The sequence below is a fragment of the Pipistrellus hanaki genome (assembly GCF_964339955.1).
Source record: "Pipistrellus hanaki genome assembly, chromosome: 12".
Taxonomy (NCBI): domain Eukaryota; kingdom Metazoa; phylum Chordata; class Mammalia; order Chiroptera; family Vespertilionidae; genus Pipistrellus; species Pipistrellus hanaki.
The window spans coordinates 49,897,677-49,919,897 of NC_140514.1; the positions used below are offsets into that span (position 1 = coordinate 49,897,677).

At 39.1% G+C, this 22,221-nt stretch overlaps 2 protein-coding genes across 3 annotated transcripts in view; one reads left to right on the top strand and one right to left on the bottom strand.

Annotated features, from left to right (window-relative positions):
• Positions 1-337, bottom strand: part of ZC3H8 (zinc finger CCCH-type containing 8) — a 34,166-nt gene extending 33,829 nt beyond the window's left edge. The window contains exon 1 of one of the 2 annotated variants that reach the window (XM_084900255.1): positions 91-337. In XM_084900255.1, the coding sequence (XP_084756381.1) occupies positions 91-182 (92 nt within the window). In that variant the 5' untranslated portion in view covers positions 183-337. The remainder of the gene's footprint in view (positions 1-90) is intronic. The other variant, XM_084900254.1, reaches the window with a different exon arrangement.
• A 1,712-nt stretch (positions 338-2,049) lies between these two features.
• ZC3H6 (zinc finger CCCH-type containing 6) overlaps positions 2,050-22,221 on the top strand; it is a 49,287-nt gene continuing 29,115 nt past the window's right edge. The window contains exons 1-2 of the mRNA XM_084900215.1: positions 2,050-2,436; positions 21,729-21,906. Of these exons, the coding sequence (XP_084756341.1) occupies positions 2,405-2,436; positions 21,729-21,906 (210 nt within the window). The 5' untranslated portion in view covers positions 2,050-2,404. The remainder of the gene's footprint in view (positions 2,437-21,728; positions 21,907-22,221) is intronic.

The window sequence follows — 22,221 nt, forward strand, 5'->3', positions numbered from 1 at the left end:
CACGCCCCCCGCGACTGAGCGTCCGGGACGCGCGAAGGGGCGGAACCCGCTGGGACCCCGGCGCTCAGGGCAGCAAAACACGGGCGTCACCTGTCGTCAGAGTCCTTGGCGTTGGAGTCCGTGACCGATTTCCTGCCCAGGGCCGGGTTGGGGGGTTTGGAGAAAAGATTCTCAAAATCCATCCTCCCGTCCGGAGTGCCGCAGCTACCTAGTGACAACCCCGGCGGCAGCGGAGAGGGGAGAGGAAGGAGGGGCTCCCCGACCCCGCAGGCGGCCTACGCATGCGCCGCCCGCCCCCTCTGCGCACGCGCTCCTGGCCCCAGTGCGCACGCGCGCTCTGATCAACTAGCTCCGCACAGGCACCGCCCTACATGTAGGCTTCTTGTTGCACTTGGCTACCCGTTATCTCAAATAGTTGCTATAGTTTTTAGGCTCGGTCCTTAGGGTTCTTCTATGGATCAAAAACCCTTTGTTTCTAAAAAGAAACATTGATTTAAGCACTTGCTTAATATCAGACATGTTTCACATTTAGCCCACTTAATGCTCACTGGAACCCAGGACACTCAACTTATTACAGGTGCTATTCCACATTTTCTAGATGAGGAAACAGGTGTGGACAGTTCACGTGACTTGTAGAGTGTTGTCATCCAATGGGATTAATACAACTTTTAGGCTAGGGGTGTCTAACTCAATCAGAGAAGGGGCCAAAATCTAAAATCCAGCCTAAATCGCGGGCCAAATGGTTTACTGAACAGTCATAAACTGACAATGTCATAAACTGACAGCGGAGTGCAGTGATGACAGCGCAGTGCGGGCCACATTGCAAGGCCTGGCGGGCTGGATTTGGCCCGCGGGCCGTGTGTTTGACACGTGTGTTTTAGGCAGACAGTTCATTTAAAAGTACCAAGAACTAAGAGGATTCAGAAAAGTGGTTGGGAAGGCTTCTTTTTGAAAGGAGCATATTTGAGCTCGGTATTGATGTAATGTCCACAGGAAAAGATAAAGCTAGGAGTATAAATGGACTCTGGGTAAAGGCAGTTTTCCAGTCCCTTTTATGCAGTAGAACCAAAGGAGCAATTATAAGAAAGGTGCATGAAATCCATTGGTGGTAGATTAGGGAGGTGAGGGAAAGCATTGAAATCACTGGATAAAAAACAAAATGGAGTTGCATACTTCTTTTACGTCGGTAGGTATGGGATAATTAGCAATTGCAGTAAATAAATGGGCAACAAGATAACAATAAGGAGTTTCATCGTCTCCCAGTCGAGGTGTTGGAAAATTACCCAGATCTTTCAAATATGGCTTATCCTCCTAGATGCATGAAACTAGCTGGGCTCATATTCAAGGCAAAGAGTGAGTTGCTAAGGAAGCTAACAGCCTGGAACTTGACACCTGCCACGACCTGCCCAGCTAGCAATCTGTCATCAGACCACCCAGGGTAGTTACTCCTGGTCACCCTGCCTGCCAGGACTGCAGTTGGTCCCCAAAGCTGGCCTGGCCTACTTGTACCTTTTTTGTTACCACTAAGCATGGCAAAGGGAAGTCAGATGTTTGGGAGGGTCAAGTCCTAAGTCCATCATTTTAAAAAAAAAGTAAGGGCGTTTCAGCCATGCTATTTTCCTCAAAACGTGATTCTGAGTCCTAGGCATTAGAAAAAGAGAGCTCGCTACAACCATGAAGGAGAAAGTACATTTCTCCATCACTAAAAATATATTAAAAATAACTCCCAATATCCTATTTAAAAAACACACCCCACGAGTGACGCATATTAACACAGCCCACACCGACGAAGGACTGCTTCAGAAGCCACTAGCTAGGGGCCTCCCCCACCCCCGGCTGGCGGCGTCCTGCGACGGCACCGAGACCCGAGCCGCCGGGGAACTCGAGCGGAGGCCGCCTCCGGCCCAGAGCCGCCTCCGCCGCAGAGCCGCCTCCGCCGCCGGCCGCGCCGGAGTCCCGCCCCTGCAGGTGACTGACGGCCGCATCCGGCAATGAAGGCGCGCAGGGGGCGGGGCGAGGCGGGCGCGCGGAGGGATATTGCGCCTGGAGTCCCCGGCTGGCGAGCGACGCCATCTTGTCGAACGCCGCCCCGGGGCCGCCATGTCGGTGAGGAGCAGTCACCGCCACGGCCACTGTCCAAACCCCTGCGTCGCGGCGCGCTCACCCGCCCGCTCCCGAGCCTCGGCCGCCGGCGGCGAGTAGAGACTAGCGTGGCGGCGCCGGCCGCGGCCGCGCCCGTGTGTGCCGAGAGCGCATCTCTCTGGCGTGGTTGTTAACAGACTGGAAAGTCTGTGTCTGTGTCGCTCACTAGTAACCGTGAGTTTTTACCGCCTCGTTACGGCGGGCGGCCGGGGTCCCGCGCCCCGCAGACCGGCCCGCAGCCCCGCCCCGCTCCTGACCAAACATGACAGACTGTGAACACGCAGGGCGCGGCAGGTCGGAACCTTGTCTGTCTGTGTGTCGGAGGAGAGGGCTGGGCGGGGGCGGGCGGGCCCTGTGCATGACCGAGGCATCGCCGGGCCGCTGTGCTGGCCGGCGCCCGCCCGGGGAGGCCGGCTGGCGGCCGCGGGCAGGCCGCCCCTCCCGTCCGGCCCGGCCCAGCCCGCCGCGCGGGTCCTTCCGGCCGCCCGCCCCGCCCGCGCCCGCGCCCGCGCGACCCCCGCCCACGGCGGCGCTGCGGGCCCGGCCAGGCGGGCCCGGCCACGGATTGGTAATGACTGGTGTGTGAGCGGTACCCTGGCACACTCCGAAAAATAAACATGTTTGGGTTTTTTGTTTTGTTTTTTTGTTTTGTTTGTTTTTTTCTTTTAGGAAATAATGGAAGCAAACCAACAGGCCATGTTATCTGAAATGGCAAGTTTCAAGTTTAAAATCTTAACACATATCCGCAGGCTTTGCCAACCTCGGTGTAGCACTTAGTGGAAACTCCATGGATTATCCCGTCTAGCCCAATCTTCTAACTATGATATGTCACCTGAACATGTAACTGAGGTGTTGATTTTTTTAGTTTTGCTTTACCTTTAGAGGCATCCTCTTAGTTCCACGTAAAGGTTGGTGTTATGCATAGAGTTTAAATAGGGTAAAGAGCGTGCTGAACTTTTGATGAGGTTTCTAACCTAGAGTCTAAGCGGTGAAATGACATTTGGGTCGACAGTGGACCAAATAGACGACAGAGGTCTTACAGGGTTACACAGTAACGGAGCTGAAAGATTCCTATCGCCCGGGGCCACCTAGCTGTTGTGTTCTAACATCTTACTTAGCACAAGGTATTCCCGTGTTTGTGGCGATGCTGGTGTCCACAGACCGCTGGGCTGCCGGCCGGTCCTGTCAGGTCTGGCACCTGTAATTACGTGGTCTGTGTTTGCTGCACCGTCCAGTTAGCGTGAGTGCACTCTGTGATGCTGGCACAATGCTCTCACCGAGCCATTTCTCAGAATGCATTCATTCCCTTTGTTAAGCAGCACGTGCCTGCCTGTACGTTGACATCTTAATGATTAGGAAGAAGGGCTTTCCTTCTCTAAAATTACCAGAACCCACTGAATGTGACTACAAAACCCATTGCATCTGATTCTTACATGTAATATATTTAAAAATCTAGAATCTAGCAATTCTTTGGGGATAGGGATAATCAAAAGGACACCTGGTACATACAAATTGCTGAAGTTCTACCGATAGACTCATGTCTGCTTTCAGCAGCATTCCAAACACTTCAACACACACGATACAGAAGCAGAAATCACAAACATCACAGAAATTTGAAAATATAAAATATCTGGCAATTGACATTTTTCATGATTTATTTTTACAATGTCTTACTAAAATAAGAAAATTCTAGGGATGGGTTGAGAGAAATTTCCCACTCAATATTTGTAGACAAATCAAAGATGAGGTTTTGCTTAGGAGCCAAAAATAATTTTTGTGTGTATGGAAGAAGAAAATCTGTTCTTTGTTTACAATATGTAGAATTATTCTATGTATTGAAGAAACCATGGCACCAAATTCAGGTGTCAAAATAATTTTGCTAGTAAGGAACTTTAAAAATAATGAAAATTTAAAACACTGATTCAGAAGTTAAAAAAAAATTTTAAAGAATTCTTCGTAAGATACATTAATAGCTTAGTAGGAACCAAAGATTAGTAGTAAGCTTATTTTCTATTAGGACTAAGAAAATATTTTCTAGTAATTTCTGAAACAAGGTTAGCTTATTAAGTGGCAGCATTATTCTGAGGCAAAAGATGTGTTTTCCACACTTTTTTCCGTCAACCTACATGAAAAAAAAAATCAAGAAAACATAGTGAACTAGGAGTCAGAAGAAATTCTAGTTCCAGCTTTGGTACCATTTAGCTTTGTGAACTTGAGCAAGCCTGGTTTCTTAATTGCTAAAAGGGTTCTACGAGAATGTTTCAGGTTCTCCAAGATCTTGTTCTCAATCTATCAAGAGCTTTTTCAAAGGCGTTGATGTTACTGCTATGTCTAAACCTCAGCCTGTGTTTAAAGTTTTTAAAAGCTCAAATTATGCTAAGATCTTGTAATTTGAGAACTACTATACTAGATCAGTGTTTCCAAACTTAGCTAATCATCCAGTCACTTTGAGAAATAAAAATTTCTGTCCTGCTTAGAGCAATTGAGTCAATTTCTGAGGAGAATTGTGGTGATCTGTATGTTTAATAGGCTCCCCTGAAGTAATTCTTAAGAAATTGCGGGGGGAAATGGACTAATATATGGAATCCCCAAATATTCTGTGCTTCTTTGTTACAGTTATACTGTAATAAAAGTTTGTTAATTAGATGGTGAGGATATATGAATACTGATATTTGTGGCTATGCATTGTCTCAAGGACTTCTATTTCTGACATTCCTGAAAATGAAGGTATATTGTGAGTGCAGGAAAAACTTAAATCTATGATTTTTTATTAACCACTACTTTGATTATACAAGTTAAAATATTACTATTATACTATATATGCAAGTGAGATTCTAAATGGAAATTAACATAATGCACATTTTTTTCTATTTAAATTTTAGTTTTCTTGCACATGTTTCATTTGGTGAATATTTTGCACAAGATTTGTTTGCCAAATGAGTTAACTTTTTTAAAAAAAAAAATACCCATTTGGTGTACTTTCCTCTAAATATAGTATGGGACAAAAGTAGGTCTACAGTTCATTTGGAAAATTTTATAACTAATAAACAATAATACAAGAATAAACTGTTTTGCATCCTCACCACTGTAAACCTACTTTTGCCCCACTCTATTTTCATGCTTGGGGTAAAAACACTTTTATAAAGTGTTAACAATATTAAAACACTTATAAACATGTAGACATATAGAATATTAATTAGTAAGTAGAGGGCTTCTGCCTAGATCTTTAGAAATAAATAATAGAGGTTGGGAGAAGTTAAAGAAATGAAATTCTTGTCTCTTTTTTCCATTCATTTCTTCCTTTCATCCAGTTCTCTTAGGCACAACTCCAACCACCTAGCTTTATATTGTACCTGACTATTGTCTCAATTAAGACAATCCACAAACAACTCCTAAAGGTTAAATACTGAGTCTGGCCTTTAGACATATCTGCAGTAGAGTAGGAAAGGAACTATACATTCAAGTAACTATTGTACAATTTTCTGAAATAAGCTAAAGGTCAAAAGTTTTAGAGGGCTATCACTGGAGGAAAATTAACATGAGCAGTTTATATAAAGCTTAAGAGTCTGTCTTTTATTGATAAGAAGGTATGGTTAATCCTTTCTTTTTGGAAGAGGTTATTTGCTCGTTATGAACAACTTTCCTACCTTCTTTCCCTCTTCTGCCTCCTACTTTTCTTCCTCATGTAAAACAAGAACAACAGAATTCCATCCCATCAGAATGGTAGGAGTTTGTATCTTTCCCTCGCCCCCACAGAATGATGGGAACCTTGCTTGGAGACTTGGAGAATCTGGAGAAGTGAAGTTGGAGAAGATGGTTATACGTTCCCTTTGTAATAGGGCTTTCATTTGATTCTCATGTTAATCCCAGTAGGTAGTATAACATTACAGTGTGTCATATTTGTTTGATATCTCATAGGTAGAGCCTAGATAACCCAAGAATGCCAACTCCCACCTGAAGATTTAATGCAGTAGGCACTAGCCTTCACTTCTTGAATTGTTTGGGATTGTCCTGTGCTAGTAGTGTGTGTGTGGGGGTGTGGGTGTGTGTGTGCGCGCGCGCACGCATGCGTGCACTCACTAGTATTTTAAGAGAGCTCTTTAATTTTTTTTAAAATATATTTTATTGATTTTTTCACAGAGAGGAAGAGAGAGGGATAGAGAGTTAGAAAAATAGATTAGAGAGAATCATCGATCAGCTGTCTCTTGCACACCCCCTACTGGGGATGTGCCCTCAACCAAGGTACATGCCCTTGCCCGGAATCGAACCTGGGACCTTTCAGTCCGCAGGCCGACGCTCTATCCACTGAGCCAAACCGGTCCTGGCAGCTCTTTCATTCTTAATAAAACCTGGGTTCTGAGCTTAGTTTTTTCCTCTAACTTGGTTAATTCTTTTTTCTTTTCTATGACTTTTCTTATTTCTGAAATCATCCAGTTTTAATAAGTCATTAATTTTAATTAAATTACAGATGCAACTTCTTACATCAGTGTTCACTCAGTGCTCCATACAGTATTTGGTTTATAAATTAGTATGTTTACTGAAGTAAACATCTGCCCTCTTTAGGCCATTAGTCAATTAATTGTATTCTTAAGTGTACAATTCAGTGGTATTATGTATATTCATATTGTTGTGCATCCAATCTCCAGAACACTTCATCTTGAAAAACTAAAACTATCATGTTTAATTCCTGAATCTGCTAATTCAACTATTACTAAAACTATCAGAGTGAGTTTTTCTTTAGCCTAAAAACCTCAGACATCATGTACAGATTTGATGTAGGAAAGCACTTGACTGTTAAGAAGACATTTTTCTTTTCCTAGCCCCTTATAAACAAGTTATTCCATTCACTTTTAAATTTCGTTCATTAAATATTTTTTTACTTATTTTAATTTTAAATATTTTTTAAAATATATTTTATTGATTTTTTTACAGAGAGGAAGGTAGAGGGACAGAGAGCTAGAAACATCGATGAGAGAGAAACATCGACCAGCTGCCTCTTGCACACCCTCTACCGGGGATGTGCCCGCAACCAATGTACATGCCCTTGACTGGAATCAAACCTGGGACCTTTCAGTCCGCAGACCGACGCTCTATCCATCGAGCCAAACCGGTTTTGGCTTTAAATATATTTTTATTGATTTCATAGAGGAATGGAAAAGAGAAAGAGATAGAAACAATAATGAGAGAGAATCATTGATCAGCTGCTTCCTGTATGCATCCTACAGGGGATCCAGCCTGCAGCCCTGGCATGTGCCCTGACCAGGAATTGAACCGTGACTGGGAATATAACCGTGACATCCTGGCTCATAGGTTAAAGCTTAACCACTGCTGACCTAAATTTTTATTTATCTGACATTTCTGTGCCGAGTATTGTGATAAGTACTGGGGAAACAATCTGAATACAACATCATTGAACTTGCTCTCCAGGATCTTTTGATCCAGTAGGAGAAACAGATTGGTTAATACATAGTGATAGCACCGTATATAATGGAGGTATGAACTGAATGCAGTGGTGGCACAGATGGGAGCATCTGGGAGGCATCGGGGCATAGGCAGGACTGGAGGGTGAGTAAGAGTTTTGGCCAAGCAGAGACAGAAATATATGAAAAGTATGAAGAAATGAAATGGTAGATTCACTGGATAGAAAGAGTGTAGTATGTGGAGTGTGTACAACATATTTTGGGCAATGAGGAAAACAATAAAGATCTTGTCAAAGTTTTTTCAGCAGGAGAGTGATCAGATACATTTTTGGGTATGATATCTTGGAGGCTAGGAGACAGTAGACTACCGAAAGAGATTAGAAGACAAGTTAGGGAGCTTTCAATCACTTTCATTAAATGTTAAGCACTTAATATTTAGTATTCTATGCTCAGGGAAGATAGCAGTGAAGAAAATAATCCTTTACCTAATGGATGTTACATTTTCTTTGGAGACATAAACATGAAAAACAAATGTGTTAGGTGATAAAGTAGGTAAAGGAAAGTAAGAGTATACTAAATTAGGACATTTAAAAACTTGAATAAAAGAGTGCTGCAGGATTTGCAAACAGGTAGATTTCAGGCCTAAAATCTGCCCACATTGTGGTTTTCCCTACAGGATGTTTCAAAATATTTGTGTTTGAATGCCATCAGGTTTGACTTGTATTCTCCAACCTCCACAGTACTATCACTCATACTTTCTCCGCAAAGTTCATACCTACGCAAGGTCGGCTGTTCATAGGTGCCCCCTGGATTTGTACAGCATGGTGGTCCTGCTTTAGTTTTTCAGATTCGGAAACTGATCAGTCTCATAGCATATCAGACTTGAGGATGTTAATTCATCCTCAAAAATAACAATAGCTAACATTTATTTGGTGCTTAGTGTATGAGAGTGCTTTACGTGAATTATTTATTATATTTTAATCTTAACAACCCACGGAAGTAGTCTCCATCTTTGCAAATGAAGAAACAGATAGTATGAGATTGCTAAATTTTCCAAGGTCACAGAGTAAATCAGTGGGAACTCAATCTAATTCCAGAGCTCAAACTTGTATAAGGAAGTATATTCTCTTCATGTAGAATATTTGAAAAACTTAATTATTAAAAGTTGCCTAATAAACAAGAGCATGGGGTTAAAACAAGGCAATCGATTATAAATGACTATGATTTTAAATGGCATTAGGCTCAGATAAAGTGATATTTCCATCTTATATCTACCAAGTAGATTCTTGCTCCATCTGCCTTTCAGGATATCCTCACTCCTAGGCCAGTGGTGGGCAAACTGCGGCTCGCGGGCTTGAGAGCCACATGCAGCTCTTTGAGTGTGATTCTTCCACAAAATACAGGGCGTGCACGTACAGTGCGATTGAAACTTCGTGGCCCATGTGCAGAAGTCAGTTTTCGGCTCTCAAAAGAAATTTCAGTCGTCGTACTGTTGATTATTTGGCTCTGTTGACCAATGAGTTTGCCAACCACTGGGCATTGGCCACATTTGTCTTTCCATGTTTCCTTTTCATCACTTTCATTACTAACCAATCCTCATTTCTAACAGATAAAGGTCTTTGCATTGCATGTTAATATCTTAAATTTTAGTCATATTTTTACTTGGTTCTGTGTTTCTGACTTTCTAATCTCCATTCTGGTTCATCTTATTTTGGTTTATGGTTGAACTGAGGGCATTTTAAAAAATATTTTCATTGATTTTCAGAGAGAGCGGAAGGAAGGGGGAGAGAGAAACATTGATGTCAGAGCATTGATTGGCTGCCTCCTGCATATCCCTGCTGGGGATGTAGCCCTCAAATCAGGTGTGTGCTCTTGACTGGGAATTGAACCAGCAATCTTGAGCTGCACACTGACCAGGACCTGAGGGCATTCTTATTTCCAATCTTTTTCAGGTGTTTGTGTCCTGGAAGATATACTTGACTGCTGATGCCATGTACCAACCCAGACAGTAGTTATTGGAAGACATTAATGAAAGCAATTTCAATTGATTATTATAATATTTCTCTTGCACAGAGCAACTTTTCTCTATTATAAAATTATATATGTTACTTTTCTTTATAATATAAGTTCATAGCTTAACTCTTTAAATGAACTGTTTTAATACTTAAACTTTAACAAATCAAAGCCACATTCTTGAGTGGCAAAGAAATGTCTAAAGCAAATTCCACAGAGTTGTTAAAAGGAGTCCTAAATTAATTATCATTTAAATTATACATAAAACAATTGTGAAAATCAATAATCTACACTAATAAAAGAGAAACATGCAAATTGACCGTCACTCCACTACACCCACCAGCCAATCAGAGTGAGTATGCAAATTAGCCCAGCAAAGATGGTTAATTTGCATATGCAGGCACAGAAGACTGAAGACAGCTTAGAAGGAAGAGAGAGGGAACTTGGAAAGCAGGGCAGCGGCGGGAGGGGAAGCGCAGGGCTGCAGTGGCAGGAGGGAGGCCTGCCTCTGCGGCCTTCACTTCTCTGCTTCACTCTGGCCACTGGAAGCCCTATTCTTGCAGGATCTCCCTGCAATGGGCCTATAGCTATTATAAAATTGATAGAAAAATGAAAAACGTAGGTTTAGAACTCAGGATACTCAGTATTTTACATATACTGTTGTTTATAATTCACATACTTAATTCATTCGGTCCATAAGACTATTAATATCTTCATTTTATAGTTTAGGATACAATTCAGAGGGTAAATAACTTGTCCAAGGTGACTAAACAGCTGAGTGGGAATTATAGTCTGTGTGGCATTCGGTTTCAGTCCTCTCTGTTGCTTCCATTGCCTCCTAATGATAGTAAACCTACTATCAGATGCTGGGTTGGGTTTTGGACATTTAAGTGGTTTGGGGTTTTTTTTGAGGTGTTATTTGATCACAGGTAATTTCATCCTAGTCATTATAAATTCATCTTATATGACAGCACTTTTCTGAATCTAAAACATTAAAAATTGAATTTATAAAGAATATGAATTTTTCATATAATTCAAGAGAATATGGAATAACTAACTTAAATCTGCAAATATTTAGCTATAAAAAACACAACTTTCAGTTTGTTAAGGGAATTCATTGAAAATGCATAGAGGATCAGAAGAACTGACAAATATTGTTAGATCACTGATACATGTGTGGGTTTGAGTTCTCTATAGCATACACTAGCTCATAAAGAAGGTTGTGGGTTGATTTCTACCCTTGGACAACATAGGAGTCTGTTTAAAGATTATAGTTTGGGTAAGCAAATAAAAACGAAAGTGAATAATTTAAGTAATACCTACATCTTTTCACTGTATAAATATATTGCATCAAATATACACTTTTAAATGCCTAATGTCCAAGTGTGAAAGCCAGTATTTGACCAAAGCTGGGGCTGAAGCTATCATCATCATATATTAAATTTCTGGAATAGTTAATAAATCTTAAATATTCTTCAAATTATTATAATTTGTTATAAAAGTTGTGGTCTAATTTTAAAAATAGGGCATGACAGTAGAGTAACAATAATTTTTAACACTGCCTATTGCTAGGTTTCTAGGTTGCTTCTGAGATTGCTGTAGTGCACATGATAGATCCTGAAGAGAGGGTCATTTCAACTAATATTGTAATACAAAATAGTTGGGGGAACTTTTTTTACTAATACTTTCTTTTTTATATATACTTTTAAATATCTGGAGGAAAGATGATTGATTATGTTTCACATGACTTTAAAGTTTTTTCTCATGAAATTTTGCAGTAACAATGTTAATATTATGTTTTTAATTCACACATAAAAGATAAGAATTCCCAAATAGGATTTTTTTTTTTTTGGAAAGATTTATGGAGTTAAGTAATTAAAAATTAAACATCATCTTTAGAAGTTATTTTCTTGAATGTTATGAATACTACTATGCCAAATAATGGAACAAAGTTAGAATTATGACAAAATTCATTATTTTGCTTTGTATATGTCATTTAAATTTTTAATCATTTTTTATCTTTAAAAGAATACAATATTTTTCCTGAAGTCATAATCTATCAGTATTATTACTCTATTTTTTATTTGATTGTTTGAAAATTGTTACTTTATTGTGCCCTGGCCAGGAACCAAACCCAATATCTTTCGGTGTGCCAGTCAATGCTCAACCAACTGACCCATACTGGCCAGGGCAGAAAAGTAGCTCTTATAATCATCATTAATCGCAACCTTTATTTCTTGTATCAGTATACATTTATACTTATCTAAGTGGTAAATTGTCAATATATCAATAGATAAAGCACACAAGGAGATTAAGTTGTACCTAAAATATCTTCTTAACTTAGAAAATGAATATGCAGGTACTAACAGGGAATTCAAATGACATGGCTTTCTTAAATATGACCTTGTTACCCTGATTGGATAATACTTACCTAATGTCATGCAATCCCTGATCACGTCACATTCAGGGACACCAGAAGTTACTCGAAGCCAGCCAAGGCACAATGGAGAAACATGCTTTAGCTCGATACTTAAGCCAAAGCCTAATTTTAGAGCATCTTTTTTTAAAAAAATACTATCACACTCCCCAAATCGTAAATCCCCAGTACCTCATAGTTAATCTGGTATCAGTTAATTTGGGAGTTAGACACGTATAGACCAAGGGCCCTTTTTAGATATTGGATCAGAGGCAATTTCACTCAGCTCATTGTAGATTCATCCTTCAAAACTTTTTCAACTTTTGTTTGACATCATACCTAGAAGATTGCTTTCTAGCTTTCAAATTCTCAAGGTATTTTATTTGCTGGGATTTGTTTCTGTTAAATTTCTGGTTTCTACAGTCTATACTGAAGAGCCTAAATTAAGAGGAGGAACTGAAAGGAAATGAAAGTAAGTGAATTTTAGCTCAGTGAGATATCCCAGATAATATATGAAATATTAAAAGAAACATTTAAATGTCTCAAAAAAACAACAAACAACAAAAAGCTATGGCTCTCGCTGGTTTGGCTTAGTGAATAGGGCGTCAGCCTGTGGACTGAAGGGTCCTGGGTTTGATTCCAGTCAAGGGCACATGCCCAGGTTTCGGGTTTGATCCTCAATGTAGGGCATGCAGGAGGCAGCCGGGATCAATGATTCTCAACACTGATGTTTCTATTTCTCTCTACCTCTCCCTCTCTGAAAGCAATAAAAATATATATTTTTTAAAAAGAACTATGGTAAGTGAGTTAACAGTTTTGAGTCATGTAACAGTCTCTGTGTATGGCATAAAGGCTGTTTGAGGAATTAATGCTTTTCCTTCATGATATCAAATGTACAAGTTTAAGACTATATTTTAAAATTCTTAATTTTTCTTCTGGCATTGAATGGGGTTGGGTAATTAACATTTATCAGCAGTCAATTTTATTTAAATATTTTCAAAGGGACTCTTTGTAAATAAAATACTTGGTGTGCCTTCCTATCTTACTAAATAGTACTGTTTTATCATTTTCTAAGTTACTTTGGGTCATCATGAATATCTGTTGTCACCATTGCCACTCTGACACTAGGTGCTACATTCCATCTTGTATTTTGTTACATTAAGGAGACTTTAGAAATATGGGAGCTTTGATACACACTGTAGGAAAAGCAGAAATGCCCTCATGAACAGTCTTCAAACTTTGTGTACACCAGCTTCCTTTTTGCTTTGCCTTGTTTTGGTAATTTTTCATTGTTATTTATTCTCTGAAGGAAAATATGGGCAATTTCCCCTTAGAATCCATGTCTCTTGGATTTATAATCTTCCCCATTTTCAATGAAAGTAACTGTAGCATACCCATTTTATTCAAATGCATCTATTTCAAGTAAATCACAAAAGGAAATTTTAGTTGAGGACTGTCTGCTAGATATAGTGATAAGTGATTAACCGTCTTAATCCTTAATCTGAAATGGTAAATTGGTTAGTCCCATTTTAGATGAGGAACCTGAGTATTGAGTGTGAGATAATTTGTTCAAGTTCAAGGGTGTATAAAACTTGGAAGTAAGACTTGAACCCAGATCTTTTCCCTTTCTAGAACATTTCCTACTATGAATGTCTTAAGTATTCAGTTTTAACATGCCATGAATTTAAAACATTAATTCGTCCTTTTAAGAAATCTATTATTAGTTATTATTTTTGCTTAACATTCCTACTTTAATTTCCGGTTATAGGTGACTTCACTTTGCCAGAACCCTAAGCCCTCATTAAAGGGTTTGTTTTGGGGTTGTTTTTGGTGGTGGTAGTGGTGATGGTGGTGATGGGGTGTGTGTGTGTGTGTGTGTGTGTTATTTTTTTGTTTGTTTGTTTGAATCTTTAACTTTAGGTGAAAATTGCTATTCTGGCAGCCTCATTAGTATTCCACTCTTATATGGATATTGGTGCTTAGCCCGGTTTTGTTTTAATTAAATAGCAAATCTTAATAAAAACAGAATTTTTATTTTTTCCAGCATTCCCCTTTTCTTTCTCTTTTCTGATTTGGATGTGGAGGCCTTCACCTAATAGGCTTTCACCTACCCTGCACCATTCTTGATCAACTTGTCTGAGATCTGAAATGAAGTAGAGAGACCAATTTTCCATCTCTGCATCATTTAAATATTGTTACCTCTTTTTTAAAAAATCTGTATAATAAAAATTTTGACAATCTAACAGGCCTCGTCTGGTAGCTTCTATTTCCTGACAGTCATTAAAATAACTCCTGTGGAATTAAAGTAACTCACATTTACTTTTGCATGTTAGAAATGCAGCTTTCAGATTTTAACAGTTCTTTGTATCATCTCTTAAAATAACACCTAAATGCTGAATCAGTGAAGTTTTCTTTTCCTGATATTTTATTATGAAAAATTTTAACATATAAAAATGTGGAAAGAATTTTACAGTAAACAGCCCTATATTCTGCCTACCAGTTGGTGAGGTTCTTAAATCTTTATATCAGCTACTGTGAAGTGTTTGGGCTATTTGCAAGTTCTTCGGAGAACAAACACATGTGTAGCTATTAAAGCAACATGGTTAAGATGATGGGTCTAGAAATCAAGTGTCTGGGTTTGGATTCTAGCTGTGACATCTGCTAGCTCTTAGTTCAGCTCTTTGCCTCCTTTTTTGTGCCTCGTTAATTGGGATAATAATAGTATTTCATAGATTTTCACATGATGATGAAATAAACTGATCCAACAACATAGCTGACAGAATAGGAAGTGCAATAATTGTTAATTATCACACTAGTTTGTTTTTTTATTGAGATGTAACTTCAGAATTATTTTATTATGAACACAATAGCTGGAATCAAAGATAGATAGATAGTAAAAGAATTAGATAATAAAATATGTAGACTAAAAATTATTGAGCACTGTTTTTAAATTATTTGTTAAAGTCATGGATACATGATCCTCCAACAGCCTAAGTTTTTTAAAGGTTTTGTTCCAGGCAGTATTTGACCTTTGTTGGGAAAACAGCGAAGTTAACTTGTCCTCTTTTTAAGACATAGATAAAATGGTATCATTTACATTTCTTCATGTCTATATTAGAGTGGCTGCAGGGCTATTGAGACCAGCTGATACGGGATAGTGAGTGATGGATCTGCCTCTAAAAATTATCCTGAAGCTTTATTTACATCTGCTATCTTTTTTTTAAATCTTTATTTTGTTGATTTCTGCCCTTATACTTATTATTTTTATTCATTTTGTTGTTTTGGTTTTGCCCATTTTCAAGGTCTTCATTTGAATGTATGTATAGTTCATTTGTTCTTAATCATTTTTATTTTCTGAAAGTGTGTTTAAATAAAAACATAAATCTCCCTCTGAGGACTCCTTTTCTTTGTTCAGAGGTCTTTTATAACTTCATGGTGTACTCTGTACCAAATTTATACTTGGAAGTTAGTTCATCAGAGGGCTACATTGCTTGAATTTAGATGTTTCATTAGCACATTACTAATACATTCATTACCTATACATACATATATATGTATCTGTACATATATCTATGTATAGACATATGAATATACACACAAATATTATACTTTGCCATTTTTGAGACTGAAATGATCGGTATGTACTGCTAGGATATAGAAAATAAACTCATTATTCATTCATAGCCTATTTTTAAGGAAAATCTTGACTCTATTAAAAAGAATGGCCTCAGTAGACATAATGAAGTAACATTTTAAAGGTATAAATTATGGGGATGTTTGAAATATTCATGGAGGATTGTCTGAAGGATAATAGCCTATTGCAGTGGTTGGCAAACTCATTAGTCAACAGAGCCAAATATCAACAGTGCAATGATTGAAATTTCTTTTGAGAGCCAAACTTTTTAAACTTAAACTTCTTCTAACTCCACTTCCTCAAAATAGACTTGCCCAGGCCATGATATTTTGTGGAAGAGCCACACTCAAGGGGCCAAAGAGCTGCATGTGGCTCCGAGCCCCAGTTTGCCGACCACGGGCCTATTGATTTCTCAGTATTACTTGTTTTCGATGAATTTTTCTGCCTCAACACTGTTAGGGGAAAAGCATTCTCCTTAGTGACAGTGGGTGTGGCTAACATCAGGTTCTCCATGTAGTACATTCCATTGTGGGCTTTCACTGGATTACTGTAGTGTGTCTGAACTGATTCCCTGCACCTGTTTGTTTTCTCTAGGTCTGTTTTTCACTTTCAGTCAGAATGGAAGCCTAACTGCATCACCTTCTTTCCTGAAAACTTCAGTGCTTCCTCATTTTCTCAGGCTGCTCAAAGCTCTGTGTGATCCAGAGCCACCTGTAACTTCAGCATTCTTTTGAATCAGCCTCCCCCCTTTTCTTTATGAGCCCGTGATACTCGCCTTGTCTCGGTTCCTGTCTCAGTTCTACACAGAAATTTTGTTCATCATATTTCCTGTTTGCCTGAGGCCCACCCTTGTATCTCAGGCTAACTCTACATCTCAGTTCATTCGTGTCTTCCTCAGGGAGAGCCTTCCAGACTTTCCCCTACTGTGTGTATTTGTAGCACTATTTACCTTCTTCATATACTTGTATGGTTGTTACTTTATTTTTTGTGATTCTTTGATGTCTGTCTGTCTGTCACCTCCACCACAAATTGAAAACTTTATTAGAGAAAACCATGTCTCTTTCTTGTTTGCCATTGTATCCTAACTGAGGTGATGAATAAATATTTTCTAAATGAATTTATGGCTTTTTTTTTCTGACAGAAAATTCTTCTATACATAGTTTTTGAAAATCACTTCTCCAGATGTGGATTTCATCCCTGGATTAAATATGGACGTGGGGCACTGTGTACTTGAACAATATTACTTTGTTTCTTCAGTTAATTGCTTTTTCTCTATGGAACTGTGCACCATGTTTTTCACACTGGAGTATGCTATAAGTCATAAGCTGTTGACTTGACTATATGGACACTATCTATAGTATCCATTGTGCCAGATAATAGTGTCTTCATGAAAACTGAGGACAAATATTTCTCTGATCTCAATCCCACAAAAAAAAATTGTGATTCTCTTGAATAAGCAGTCTGGGTTTTTTGTCCTAGGAGCACTTTTGTCTTACACCAAATCCTTGTTTCTTGAAATGCAGAGCCAAGTTTGCAGCTTACATCTAAGAATTAGTCCAGGGTTTTTAGCATGACCCTCTGAAAATTTATCTTAATCTCATCATCATCTTAATCTTTAGAATTTTAACTGATTTACATATTTTATACTTTGTTCAATAAAAGGCTCTATAGTTAGCTTTCAAGGAAGAATGAAACTCCATCAGAGCTTTCTTTTTTCTTTTTTTCTTTTTTCCTATTTTTATCTTTGCTGAGTAAGAAATGAGTTTAGTGTGTTTCTGTGTGCTGAAAGGGGAGAGGATAACAGGAGAATAAAAAGTGTATTACTTAGTGGGAGGAATTCTAGGTGTTAAGTTATGATTGATCCATTTAGGAACTAGAAATTCTTCCCTTTTTTCCTGCTTATTTCACAAAAGCACAGGCATTGCTTTATAGAGATAGTTTGAAGTTTGTGAGAGTTGTCTGTGATGCTCAGGGATCTATAGTTAAAACTTTTGTGTATACATGCTGGGGAACTAGGCAGAGTTTTATTTTCACTGCCACTGCCCCACCCCTTAGTCCTACCCACACAGAGCAGCAGTCACAGGTTCACTGCTATGTGGGTTATGATCTCTGGAAGTTGTTATCAGAGACCTTGCTTAGTATTTAGCTTGACTAAATATCAGAATCCCTTTGTTTTCCTTGTGCTTCAAAATAAAATTTTGTGCCATTTGATGAAATAGCATCTGTGCAGTAGCATGTCTGACTCTGGAGACCAGGCATTGGAGGAGAAGTAGGAGCAGCCACAACTATTCTAAGGAGAAGCTGGAAGGCATTTTAGAGTGATAACTGAAGAATCCCTCAGTTTGATCAGATCTTAAAACTCCTTCAGAGTCCACTTTTGATGGCCACATTCTCTTTTCTTTTAGTTTGAGCATAGATTGGTCAACTTTCCGTGTGGCATTACTCCGTGGGCAGCAGGATCTAGGGCTACGCTTTTACCTACAATTACTTGGAGCAATGACTTTAGTTTGTTGTACTGCTAGGGCTTTACAGTATTATTTACCTTTACAGTCAGTGTTAGTAACTTTTTTGGGGGGAATACATAAACCAGCAACATAATCATTTATTATCATTAGTCATTTAATATCTGTGTTTGTACAGAATTGCATGTTCCATGCTTTTATTTTTATTTATTCTTTAATTCTCTATTGTTGAAAGTATTACATCTGTCCCCTTTTCCCACATTGACTTGTCCCAGCCTGTCCCCACCCTCCAGCCCAGACCTTCAATGTTAGTAGCACATTTTTTATAAATTTCCAAGTTATATGTCTCCCATAGTTGAAAATGGAGCTCTCATGATCCTAGCATAAAGGGAATAACTTTTTTTCTCCAGAGAAATCACTGTCTTTTTAGATACTCCCAGAGAAGCATGGCCTCCTGGAGGACATGGGAAAGAAATATCTATAAATGTCTAATTATTACATGTTACATATAAGTGTTACTTGTATAGGCAAATTAAATTTTGATGACGCAAATATGAGTAAGCATGTCGATTCAGGAAATGACTAGAAGAGCCACATTCAGTTGTAAAAACAAAAATTACTTGTACCAAGTCCCATTCCTGAAAGAATATGTATTTGGGTTGAGGCTTTGACAAATGCTAAGATTGGCTCAAGGAGTAAAACAAGCCAAGTAAAAATTGCCTTGGCTTTAGATTGTAAAAAAGGATAAGCTGAGTTTCAACCAACAGATACATTTCAGGTGTCAAAATGTGTTGGATAAATGATAAAGGCAAAAATGCTTTGGAGGCTATAGATATCCAGATTTTACCACTGGTGGTTTGTAAAGGGAAACATTTTCTGAAACAAATACAACAAGCCACTTAGGACATAAGTGTTCAAGGGCCAGTTGGGGATAAACATAAAATCACAAAGACATGCCAGGTAGCTTTCCCATGGCCCCAGTATTCCTTAAAGGGGAGTACCTAGTTTGGTAGAAAGTTGGGTCAAAGCTTAATCAAGAGGGTCCCATGTGAGCTATACAGTTTGAGGGAGAAGATCGGGGAAGGTGCAGGCAAAGCCTAGGAAACTCAAGCAAGTTTTCTGTGAAGCCTGCTGACAAGTTCAGCCAGTTCATTACTTACATAGGGCATTCTCAATCAGCATTGTTAGCTCCTCATGTCCCTCAACCAGCAGGAGAATACTGACCACCAAGAGGCCAGAATGTCATAGGTGACATGAGGAACAGTTTCCATACTGTAGCTAAGCAGTTTTTTTTTAGCCTGAGTGGTGGTGTAAGGCACTGGCAAGGTGGATGACAACCTGCCTTAAAGCAGCCTCCATAAAGCAGGGAGGTGAGTAAGAGTCTTACAACGGCACCTCCAGGACCTCCTGTCTTCCATACTCTGGAGGATCACAGGGTGCTCCTCCAAGGCTCAGGTCACCTGTGGTTGGGCCTGAACTGTATAGAATGTGGAGACGTGAAGAGCAGCTCACCTACCTATCATCCTTAGGAAGGGAGAGAGGACGTTGGATCAGGACATAGTTTCAAACATTTAGGAAATTTGTGTTCTGTTGGTCATAGGATAAGCAGTCTATTCTAATGTCTGCTCCCAGGCTGTGAAGAGGTCCTGGATATCCTCTCACAGTTGCTTGGGATATTCTGGGAGATGTCCTTATGATCATACAACTTATCCCAAGAAGCTCATATTCATGAGTAGTGTCTGTGTAGTATCATCCATCAGGAGTACTAGTAAAGCCTTTCAGTGAGAATTTTGTATTTCTTCCAGATATACAGCTTCTGACCTATAGTTTGTAACAGGAGTCTCTAGGCAGCATGAAGAAGCAGAAACTGCCTGTGGAGGTAACACTGAATGGTTCTAGTTCATTTATTTTACTAGTCAACAAAACCAGAATAGAAAAAAGTAGATTCCTCTATGGAGGCACTTCAGTTTATGATAATTTAGTGAATAATGACCTCAAAATAGGAACATATCAGGGGCAGTAAGAGCATTGACCAATTCGTCCTTAGTTTATTAGTACACCACAGTATGCTATGATTTCCTCCAGTTGTCTTCAATCCACATATTTAAATCAGGAGATAAAACCTTTTTTACGTGATTATAATTTTTTTAAATGACAGCTTTATTGAGACAGAATTCACCCATTTAAAGTATTCACTCATTTTGCCGAAACCGGTTTGGCTCAGTGGTAGAGCGTCGGTCTGCGGACTGAAAGATCCCAGGTTCGATTCCGGTCAAGGGCATGTACGTTGGTTGCAGGCACATCCCCGGTAGGGGGTGTGCAGGAGACAGCTGATCGATGTTTCTAGCTCTCTATCTCCCTTCCTCTCTGTGAAAAATCAATAAAATATATTTTAAAAAATAAAAAAAATAAAAGTATTCACTGATTTTTAGGATATTCAGAGTTGTATAACCATTACCACTGTCTAATTTTAGAACATTTTTATCATTGAAAAAACAAATGCTGCTGGCCATCTTGTGGTGGCCATCTTGTGTTCACATGGATGGCAGGATCTTTGACCACATGGTGGCAGCCATCTTGTGTGTTGGAGTGATGGTCAATCTGCATATTACTCTCTTGTTGGGTAGGATAGAAGCCTGGTGCATAGGTGGGGGCCAGCTGGTTTGCCCTGCAGGGTGACCCAGATCAGGGTGGAGGTTCCCTTGAGGTGTGGGGTGGCCTGGGCGAGGGGCCTGTGGTGGTTTGCAGGCTGGCCACGCCCCATGGCGACCCAAGCGGAGATTCTGCTATATGGGATTTATTTATCTTCTACAGTTGAAACTTTGTAGCCTAGAGTGGAGCCAAGCCTTCTGCTTGCTCCATGGCAGCAGCCATTTCTGTTGGGATTTATGTATCTTCTGTAATTGAAGCTTAGTAGCTTGGAGTGGAGGCCAAGGCAGGCCAGGGCTTCAGAAGCATGGCTTCCTCCATCACCAGGGGCAACCCTAGCCTCCTGCTCTTTCCAGCTCTGTGACTGCCACTATTTCTGTTTGGATTTATTTATCTTCTATAATTGAAACTTTGTATTCTTAAGTGGAAGCATAGGCTGGCAAGGGCAGGCGGAAAGCTTGGCTTCCTCCATTCCCAGGGAAACCCATTCCTCCCTCCTGCTCTCTGTGGCCACAGCCATCTTGGTTGGGTTTATTTGCATATTTGCTCCTGATTGGCTTGTGGGCATGGCTGGTGGGTGTAGTGGAGGTATGGTCAATTTGCATAATACTCTTTTATTAGATAGGACTGTTTTTAGCTGTCTAAGGTCCCTAAGTTAAAAACCCCTTCCTGGAGTTATTTTAGGTATTTTTGTGGATGGTAACTATTGTAATACTTTGGGATGATACTGCATTCATGCATTTATTTTGTGAGAATAATCTTAATCTAAATCAGAAGTTGACAAACTGTGGCTGCTGAGACTGCTTCTTACATTTTTGAAGAGTTGTTAAAATAAAAGGAAAAATTTGCAACAGAAACCATATGTTGCCTTGCCAACCCTGATCTAAGTTAAAATAACTTAAATTCTTTTCGCCTGCTTATTTTCTTTGGGAAATGTTCCTGTAAGATTTGTTTTAGAATGGACATTTGAAAATTTTCATTGTCTTCTACAGAGAAGATGGTGAATTAGAAGATGGTGAAATTGATGATGCAGGATTTGAAGAAACACAACAGGAAGCAGAAGAGGATGATAAACAGAAAAATGAGAAAGCCTACAGAAAATCAAGGAAAAAACACAAGAAAGAAAGAGAAAAGAAAAAATCCAAAAGGAGAAAACGTGAGAAACATAAGGTTAGTTAGAATCTACTTTTTCAGTAAATTTTTATGAAATATACTGAAAATTAGGAAGAATAAATCATTGCTTATTTTCTTATAAGACATGGATTATATCTTTTTATTTATGTGATTAATGTATTTTTAACATGAGTATCATATAAATTATCTTAAAGATTTAAAAAATAATTTTTAATACAAATTAAAATAAATCTTTTTAGTTGATGAAAGTTTGTAGAATGCTGAAGCTTAGGGAATGAAAGTTTCATTCTGTACAGATACAGATTAACAGCATTGGCCTTGTCCATCCACTTATTGATTTATTTACAGGTA